Source organism: Verticillium alfalfae, genomic scaffold, assembly GCF_000150825.1.
Source record: "Verticillium alfalfae VaMs.102 supercont1.2 genomic scaffold, whole genome shotgun sequence".
Classification (NCBI taxonomy): Eukaryota; Fungi; Ascomycota; class Sordariomycetes; order Glomerellales; family Plectosphaerellaceae; genus Verticillium; species Verticillium alfalfae.
In genome coordinates, this window is record NW_003315037.1 from 1,347,083 (window position 1) to 1,356,187 (window position 9,105).

The 9,105-nt window shown below is 53.8% G+C and overlaps 4 protein-coding genes across 4 annotated transcripts in view; 2 read left to right on the plus strand and 2 right to left on the minus strand.

The window, feature by feature from the left end:
- Positions 1 to 1,036, minus strand: part of VDBG_01868 (rhamnogalacturonan acetylesterase) — a gene marked incomplete at both ends in the record, with an annotated part of 1,487 nt that extends 451 nt beyond the window's left edge. Inside the window, one exon of the mRNA XM_003007634.1 lies at positions 226 to 1,036. Coding sequence (XP_003007680.1) covers positions 226 to 638 — 413 coding nt within the window. The remainder of the gene's footprint in view (positions 1 to 225) is intronic.
- A 2,650-nt stretch (positions 1,037 to 3,686) lies between these two features.
- VDBG_01869 (protein kinase domain-containing protein) lies at positions 3,687 to 4,961 on the plus strand (the record flags this gene model as incomplete). The annotated part of the gene is made up of 3 exons (XM_003007635.1): positions 3,687 to 3,745; positions 3,945 to 4,132; positions 4,186 to 4,961. 3 exons carry the CDS (start codon positions 3,687 to 3,689, stop codon positions 4,959 to 4,961), a joined length of 1,023 nt encoding a protein of 340 aa, XP_003007681.1.
- A 512-nt stretch (positions 4,962 to 5,473) lies between these two features.
- Positions 5,474 to 6,948, plus strand: VDBG_01870 (histidyl-tRNA synthetase; the record flags this gene model as incomplete). The annotated part of the gene is made up of 2 exons (XM_003007636.1): positions 5,474 to 5,580; positions 5,649 to 6,948. The coding sequence occupies 2 exons, from the start codon at positions 5,474 to 5,476 to the stop codon at positions 6,946 to 6,948; spliced, it is 1,407 nt and encodes a 468-aa protein (XP_003007682.1).
- A 547-nt stretch (positions 6,949 to 7,495) lies between these two features.
- The window catches only part of VDBG_01871 (MFS hexose transporter), a gene marked incomplete at both ends in the record, with an annotated part of 1,766 nt that continues 156 nt past the window's right edge, over positions 7,496 to 9,105 (minus strand). The window contains 2 exons of the mRNA XM_003007637.1: positions 7,496 to 8,608; positions 8,676 to 9,080. Of these exons, the coding sequence (XP_003007683.1) occupies positions 7,496 to 8,608; positions 8,676 to 9,080 (1,518 nt within the window). The remainder of the gene's footprint in view (positions 8,609 to 8,675; positions 9,081 to 9,105) is intronic.

Here is a 9,105-nt window from a genome sequence, read left to right on the forward strand (position 1 = left end):
CACCCAGCCGTAGTAGTGGAAGCGGTTGGGAGACCAGGCGTACGAGCCGGTCTGCCAGACGTTCCTGGGGGTAGAGGTCGAGATGATGACCTTGGCGCCCTTGGCAAGCATCTTGTTGGCGGCGTTCTTCAGGTACTTGGGGAACGTGAGAACGGTCTCGGCGACACCGCTGCGAAACGTCAGCAACATGATAACACGCCTTGATTCCCAATACGAGGCACCTACTTGTACACGGTGCTGCACGTCTGTTCTCCGTCTCCGAAGCAGGCGGAGCGGCCGTTGTCAGTGGACAGGGAGCCACCATCGTTGTGGCCGAGCTCGATGACGACCCAGTCACCAGACTGCGCAAGGTTGGCGACAGTGTCGAAGCGGCCCTCGCGCGTGTACGAACGAGCGCTACGCCCGCCAATGGCTCGGTTGTCGACAACGGCCTTGGACGTCTGGAACGAGTACTGGAGGAACGCGCCCCAGCCCTGAGTCTGGCTGCTGGCGCCGACGGTGGCCACGGTGCTGTCACCACAGAGGAAGATGGTGGGCACACGCGTCTGACGCTCCTCGAGGGCAGCAACGTCTTCAGTGGGCAGCGCAGAGGTCAGGCCGAGGCAGGCCGCGGCGGCGAGGAGAAAATTGGTCCGCATGTTGGGCGGTTTGATGATGAACAGAAGAGCAACGATGAAGACCGACTGGCAAACAAGTGGACTCAAAAGCCTTGAGAGATGAGGTGATCCGCTGTCTTAATATATCGGGCCCGGCTCCATAGTGCGTGGCAACGCCGTCGTCAACTGACTCTCCGATAGAGCCCATCATCAGCCGTCACAGGAGCAAGGAGTAGCACTCGGCGCACCATGGTCCGTATCCTTTCGCCCGCTCATGACTTCGCTCAAAGTTCGGCCGAGAACGCGGGGAACACTAACTGACTTGGGGTTTTTGGCCCTGATTGATGTCGATGGGGGGCGCCACCACCTTTGTCCTGCACCATAACGAATCTGGCGTGAACTGGTCACGTTGACCTAGTCCCCGCGAACCAGCAAGAAGCGATCTCGGCAGTCAAGTTTCAGGGGCCGTGTGGGGAAACCGCGCCATGCCTCTTCTTGTTTTTTTTTGCTCGCAGTACCCCAGCCCAGCAGCAGGACGCCTCGTGTTGCGACTTGCCGCCTTGGGGAAAGCTTCCTGTCTAAGTGCCGGAGGAACAGGCGCACCTCTCAGCGCAACGGAGATTCTCTATCGCGCCATTCCCCTCAAACTTCAGTCATCGGACTGCCCCGCCGGGTCCTTTCAGCCTCCTTGATAGTGTGGTGGGCAATCAGCCTGGGATCACCTTGCTGAGAGTGTTGTCTTGATTGATTCCACGCCCTCTCATTTTACACACGGCCGTGAGAATCCTGGATCCAGGTCCATGTCAGGTCTCGTCTCGTGGTTCCAGACCATGTGCTCGGGCGTACCCGTCGTCTGAAAGTCGGGTACCCATCATCTCCGTCGCCTCGCCGCCCCGCTGAGGCCTGGAGCGCTTTGGAGTCTGGGGTCCCCTCAAAGTACCCATTCATTTGAATATAGTGCTCCGCTTCAATGCGGAGCCATTTGGCTGAACAGCTGTCGGGTGGCGCGGGAGAAATAGCCCAATTCGCCTGAAGCCTAGCACCCGTCGCTGGAGTCTTGCCCGAAGTCGTGCTGAGGAGAAGACGGCCCTCGGCCGCGCGGAATGCCCAGATCTGGAGACCTGGGACTCTTTTCCTCAGGTAAGAAGTTGCCGATTCGAGCCGTACAACACACGCTCGAGGGCGAAAGCCGCTTGTCAAACAGTCATTCAACCCGAGACTCGGGGTCCCAGGAGAGTGGCATTCGGATGCGGCGGTACAAAGCATCATTCGGAAAATAGGCTCGGGATCTGCGCCTGCTGCTGCCTCCTCGTGTGTTATGACAGTGAAGCGCTGCAGTTTGCTGAGCCTCAGCCAAGCCGACAGGGAGTTCGGATTGGTCGGGCATGTATCCGGGCTGCCGGCACTCCTGGATGATGGAGCGATTCCGCGCGGCTCGTCCTATATTTTAAGTTTTCAGAGTGCTTTCGGTTGGCTCCGGGAGCTTGATGCTGGTAGAAATGGGTCCTCATCCAGGAACAGGAACCTCGGCATAGCCGTTCAGACTACGAGCAGCGGCAAACGGTGGTTGAGAGTACAGTAAGGTAGACAGGCTGCATGATTGATTCACGACCCTTGGCGATTCCTCGAGAGCGCTTTGGCTTTCGGAGCCCTTCCTCGTGCCACCTCCATGCCGTCCATCTACCTGGCTAGGCACGCTGAGGCCTCACTCAAGGACATAATCACATGCATGGCAACATATGGTGACCAAGACTCCAGAGCACAGAACCAAGCTGCTGGACCCTACCAAGCTTAGGGAAGCTTCTACAGGGTATACAAACTGGCTCTTACGGACAGCGGCCTGGACATTCCAAAGGGGCCTTCCGTCTACAGGAACGATGCTTCAGGTGAGACCTACGTTATGTCCTCCGAAGTCTCCGGCGCCTCGGCCCTCGACATGGCTGTGGCAATATCAAAGGTCCCAAGACGTCAACCACATCGCAGCGTTTGAGAATACACGAAAAGGTTCTGGATGAAATACCCAGACAATCGTACTTAGATGATCGACGCCGCATGGACGACGACTTCCGACGCTATCGTACTTACGGGCATCGCTGGCTCGGAATTGCGCCTCGGTTTCGCTTCTCATCTCTTTGCCGATGCTTGTTGCTTGGGGCCGCCCATACGAGCTCAACCTCGTCGCTTTCTGCACGGGCTGGGATCGTCAGTTGGGGGCACATATTAGGGCTTCCATGGAAGGAATATCCTACGATAACTGAGATCAGTTCTCCCGAATCAAGAATGCTCGATAGCCAGCTCCTGATCTTGAGTAGTAGCGTGTCCGAAGCAAAAAAGTGGCCGTTCTTATTCTAGAGGTAGTAGACCTCCGTACAGGTAAATGCTTGTTTTACTTTGCTCCACGGCCAGAACTTTAAACAGCAGGTTAGGCAACAGAAAGACTTGAAGGCCAAGACAAACGACATGATATTCCAATCCTGTATTCATTCGAGAATCACGGCCCCGTAGGCAAGTATCACGAGACAAGCCGATGGCCTTGGCAGCAAAGAATTCTGCACGAGTTTCTTAGACCTTATCTTTCTCGAACTAGCAGCTAGTATTTAGTAAATATTATCATTTGAATTCAAGGTACCTAGGTGCAGTGCATTTGGTCATCTTTTGAGCAGTGTGTCCAGAGAGCCTGCGTGGTCATATGGTGGACAGGAGGAGCCCGACAGGGTTGTTGACTCAGCAACCATCTCGTGTATTCAGGCACCGTGCCATACCTCAGAAACCGATCTATGTTGTCACCCCCACACAAAAAGGCTGGCTTATACTTTCTCAGTTGTTTCACTACACACTTCCTCTCCTTTCGCTTGACAATGCTACATACCATAACAGATGCAGTTAATCATTGCCTAGCGAGTCGTTCACACTCTCTACTTCCTTTCCGAAATGTCTTTTTCCAAATCTCATATTTGAGATTTTCTTTCACGTCACTATCCTCAAAGCGCGCGACGGCAAGTAGTTGTTCTCGATCGCCCTTTTCGACCAGGTCACACGATCAATCGCACAAGTACAATTGGATTGATGGTGTCGAACGGCTGGAACAGTATGTCCTTGGTGGCTACCATCCTGTCATGGTTTTCCTTCTCCACGGTCGCTACCGCGTAGTAGACAAGCGGTCATTGGTTACTCAACTATATGGCTCGCTCAGGACAACCAACTGCGACGCTATGTGGCTGTCAAAGTCGGAGTTGCTGATCCAGCACTCTCTCGACACGAGCCAAGAACTCTTCGCGCATTAACTCGTCCAAGATCAGCATCCCATGCTACCCCAACAGGTACTGATACTTATGACGCCATACCAAGCATTTTGGACGAATTCGATGTTCAAGGCCCCAACGGAACACATGCATGCTACGTGATGCTTCCTGCACAAAGGGAATTTGAAAGAGGCATCTTTCAGTCGCCTTTCCCTATTCAGGTCGCTCGGGCACTTGCTGCAAGACTGGCCATGGCTGTCGCCTTCGTACATTCGCACGGCTACGTGCACGGAGGTTTGTTTGTCAAGCCGATACCCGCCCGGTCAATCGAGTTTAACCCTTTATAGATATACATCTTCGGAATGTCTTGGTCAAGTTGCCATCGACACTCGACCAACTCACAATCGATCAGTTCAGGCAGAAGTATGGCGAGCCTGAGACTGTTCCTATTACCCGTGTTGATGGAGGGCCGCTTCCGGCCAACATACCGCCTCGCGCCGTCGTACCCCTGTACCTCGGGAAAAAAGCTCAAGATTTCACTCTATCTGATGCGCGTGGCCTTGTTCTCAGCGACTTTGGCGAGGCCTTCACACCAGGCACAGAGCAGCGTCTCGGTAAGGACTGTAACACGCCCCTGGCAAAAAGAGCACCGGAGGCTCTTTTTGAGCCCAACAAGCCGCTGTCTTATTCGTCGGATATATGGAGTCTCGGGACTGCTATCTGGGAAATCCTGGGTATGAAATTTATCTTCAGCGAGTCAGAAACACAGGACGAGATTGTGGCTCAGCAGATCGACGTCCTAGGCTCCCAAAGCTTTCCATCCAGCTGGCGGAAACACTGGGAACGAGCGAACAAAGCGGAAGGAGACGGGAAAGGAGAAATCCCATGTCGGCCCGTGGGAGATCGGGAAGCTTGGCCCCCTCTCGAGGAGGCGTTTGAAGGATTTGTACAAAAATACAGAAGGAAACGAGAGGCGGCAGGGACTTTTGAGGATGAGGAAGCGCGAGCGATCCTTGACTTGATGCGAGGCATGCTTAAGTTTCGGCCGGAGGGGAGGTTGAGTATAGACAAAGTACTGGAGTCCGAGTGGATGCGCAAGTGGGCGTTGCCTCAGTTGGAGTGACTGGCAAGGAGCAATTCCTTGCCTGCAAGAGGTCGAAAGACGGAAAGAAGCGAAGGGACGAGTGCAGCAGTTGAAGCTGGAAATACCGGCGGAAAACACGCCGCGACGAGATGGCTCTTAAGTGCTGTCGCGATATTTCAAGATTAAGTTACATAGTCTTGCAAAAGGCAAATGCGTCTCAATCTGTCAAAGGCGATCGCAGTAAGTCGAAAATGTCCAACAATGCGGACGAGGCTCGATGCTGGAAAGCCTGGCAGTTGGGGACATCGGACATGATAACAATCAATACGCGTCCTGTAAAATAACCCGATAGGGAATTCAACAATTCCATCCCTGTGATCGACATCCAAGAGTTCTGTCTGAAGAGGGTCATACAGCTCTTGCTGGGGGTGCAATGAGTCACATGGTTGTTATAAAGCTTCGATGAGTACCAACATCGGCACACCAAACATCAGCATCCTGATTCTCTACACAACCCTACCCCGCTCCATTTCACCCATCCGCCTGGCAGGATGGCCACCAAAGATACAGCACAATCTCGACAAGGGACCCAGCTCAAAACACCCAAAGGTACTCGGGACTGGGTTGGTCAGGATCTGTTACTGCGTAATCACATTTTGTACGTGTCGCCGAGAGTATCTCGCGATCCATTTTTTTCGCTGACACGTATATCAGCCAAACAATCAGCGACGCGCTTGAACGCCACGGTGGAGTTCCCTTGGACACGCCGGTCTTCGAGCTTCAGAACATTCTGTCTGAGAAATACGGCGAGGACTCACGGCTGATCTACAACCTCGAAGACCAGGGCGGCGAAGCCTGCTCCCTACGATATGATCTCACCGTTCCCTTCGCACGTTGGCTTGCCATGCGCAGTGATATTCAGCACATCAAGCGGTATCAGATCGCCAAAGTGTATCGCCGTGACCAGCCTGCCGTCTCCCGCGGACGCCTTCGCGAGTTCTATCAGTGCGATTTCGATATTGCGGGCATCTACGATCCCATGATCCCTGATGCCGAGATCCTGCGCATCATTGCCGAGGTCTTTCAGGCGTTCGATATGCGCATCACTATCAAACTGAACCACCGTAAGATCTTGGACGCCTTGTTCGCAGTAGCCGGGGTGCCATATGATAAGATTCGCCCCATCAGTTCCGCTGTTGATAAACTGGACAAGATGTCATGGGACGAAGTGAAGAAAGAGATGATCGAAAAGGGCCTTTCCGAAGAGGCTGCCGAGCACGTGGGCCTTTATGTGCAGCGCAGTGGCACCATGCGCGAGATACTTTCCAATCTGGAGGCAGACGCCAACCTGATCATGAATCAGAATGTGAAAGAAGGTGTAGCCGACCTCAAACTGCTTGCTACTTACATAGAAGCCATGGGCGTAGGTTCCAAGGTTTCATTTGACCTATCGCTAGCAAGAGGTCTGGATTACTACACCGGGCTGATCTACGAGATCGTCCCTGACCGTATCAATGGCCAGTCCACTCAGGTCGGAAGCATTGCTGCCGGAGGTCGCTATGATAACCTGGTAGGGATGTACGGCAGACGTCCCATGCCTTGTGTAGGTATATCATTTGGAATTGATCGGATCTTCACCCTCTTGGCTGAGAGATGCAAGAGCAAAAAAGCCTCCGAGCTGGGTCGCGAGACCGATGTCTACGTCATGGCCTTTGGGGACAAGGACTTTGAAGGCCTTTTGGTCGAGCGCATGGAGGTGGCTCGACAGCTCTGGGACGCAGGCATCCAGGCCGAGTTTACTGCCAAAGTCAGGCCTAAACCGCAACAGCAATTCAGTGCCTCAGAGGGCGCGCCCGTCGCTGTCATACTTGGTCAGGAGGAACTGGATGCTGGACAGGTTCGTGTCAAGCAACTTCACGTCGGGGACAGAAATGCTGCGCAGAAAGATAAAGGACAGTTAGTTGCCAGACGGGATTTGGTCGAGGCAGTGAGAGCATTGCTGGCGTCGAGAATAGAGGGTTCATGAAAATTCGGGTTTTAATTAGTTCTGGTAGCAAGCGTTTTGATAGACTAAGATGTACGAACCGTCGGCGTTGGTTGTGTTTGCCTGTTGTGGCCTGCGTTAACGATGAAGAGTGAAAAAGGAGGGATCAAGAACAGAGCGAAAGTCTTCCGTAGCTGGCCTTCGCAGTCAGTTTTAGATATGTGGTAGGAATGAATTTTGAATTTGGCCCTTTTCAATCCCCATAAACGCGCCTCCGTGGTCTCAAACCCCCTATATCAACCCGCGAGCCCCCATGTAATAAGGCTCCGCAGGTGTCTCCTGATACAAGGCCAACAACATTGAAGAGTTGATATGAAGAGATGCTTTTGGAGTGCACATCCTTTCAAAGGATGAGCCCCAGATAGTAAGACTGTCTGTTGGGCCGCCACATGGATATCACAAATCATAATTGTAGCAACTCGTCTCGACTTTGTTGCGATGTGAAATTCCATGGATTATCTCTACTCAGCAAGACTACCATGTGGCCTCCTCTGCATTGTTTTCAAGACACGTCTCTTGATCGCAATGCTCAAGCACGATGAGTAACCTCGCCCTGCAGCTCCTCTTTCTCAAATGCAGCCTTGACGACCTCGCCCATGGCCGCAGTGTCAGGCTGATATGACTTGAACTTCCGAGCGGGGACCTTCTTCAGGAACATCTCGTCCAGCTCCTCATACGTCCTTCCAGCCGTCTCGGGGTGGTAGAACCACAAGAAGACGAGTGAGATGATGGCCAGCACTCCGAAGATGTAGCTGATCTTGGCTCCCAGATTCAAATGATCCGGGTTGAAGAGGTACGGAAGCACAAATGAGAACATGACGTTCAAGCTGTTTTGTGCCGCGAGACCGATGGCAATAGTCTTGATGCGGAGGCGCGAAGTGGACACTTCGCAGAGCACAGTATAGGCCGTGGCGCCGATAGTGGCGTTGTACCACCAGCAGTAGATCAGAATGAAAGCAACCGTAGCACGAGCCTCAGGTCCGCCGGGCTCGCGGTCGGCGAAGATGGCCAAGCTTTCCGTGGCGAAGAGAATGATGGTCAGGACAAAGAGCCCCCAGAAAGTGAGGCTGCGGCGACCGACGCGATCGATCAGCCACCATGACATGACGTTGCCGATGGTCGACAAGACTTGTTGGGTGATCTGGAGTTTGAAGCTCATAGCAGTGCTGTACCCGGCTCGCTGCATGTAGTAAGTGCTGTATCCGGCGGCGAACATCACGCCGCTAAGGGACTGAATGCAGAGGGGAGCAATGGAGACGATGGTGCGGCGAAGGTTAGACTTGCGAAAGCACTCGAGATACGTAGCGCCGGCAGTCTCAGAGCTGACCTGTGCCAGAGTGTGCTTGATGGCGGCAAGACGCTTCTGACCCTCGTCCCCACGGTGGCCGAGGTCGTTCAGGGATTTGAGGGCCGCCTCGTCACGGTCCTTGGAAGCCAGCCACCAGGGCGATTCTGGCATAAAGGCCACAAAGAGGGTTGCAATGACAGCAAAGCCATATTGTGCGACGAAGACGGCGCGGTAGGCCCATCGGTTGGGGAGGTCGCCCGTCTCATTAACGATGAGGGCGACGATGAGGGGACCGATTGTGTATGACAGCGCAGACAGGCAGGTGAATATGCCGCGCAGCGCAAGAGGGGTGACCTGAAAAGACGAGCTTTGATCAGTATGATGTTTCCAGACGTGCACAGGTCTTGGCTCATGAACGAACCTCGCCAATGTAGGTCACTGTAATTCCCTGGATGGCGCCAATGGAGAAGCCATTGAGCAGCTTGCCCCCCAAGAACAAGGCGGGACTCGTAGCCACAAGCTCCATCGTGATGGCACCGTAAGCAATGATGAGTGCCATCATGATGACCTTCTTACGGCCGATCCAGTCTGCAAGCTGTCCACCTCCCAGAGCACCCATGACGGCCCTGGCAACGGGGTATTGAGTCAGATTCTGGAACATCAAGGCTTTTTTGGGACCGGAAAGAACTTCACGTAGCGATGGAGCACCGTTGAACGCAGCTTGCCACGAGGCATCAATGACATGTTCGTCATTGAACTGGTGGCCAAAGTCCTCGCGGAATTTTCGGTATGCCGAGGATGACGCCGGCGGCCTGGTTCTTCGAAGCTGCCAAGCAGCACGAGAAAGACGG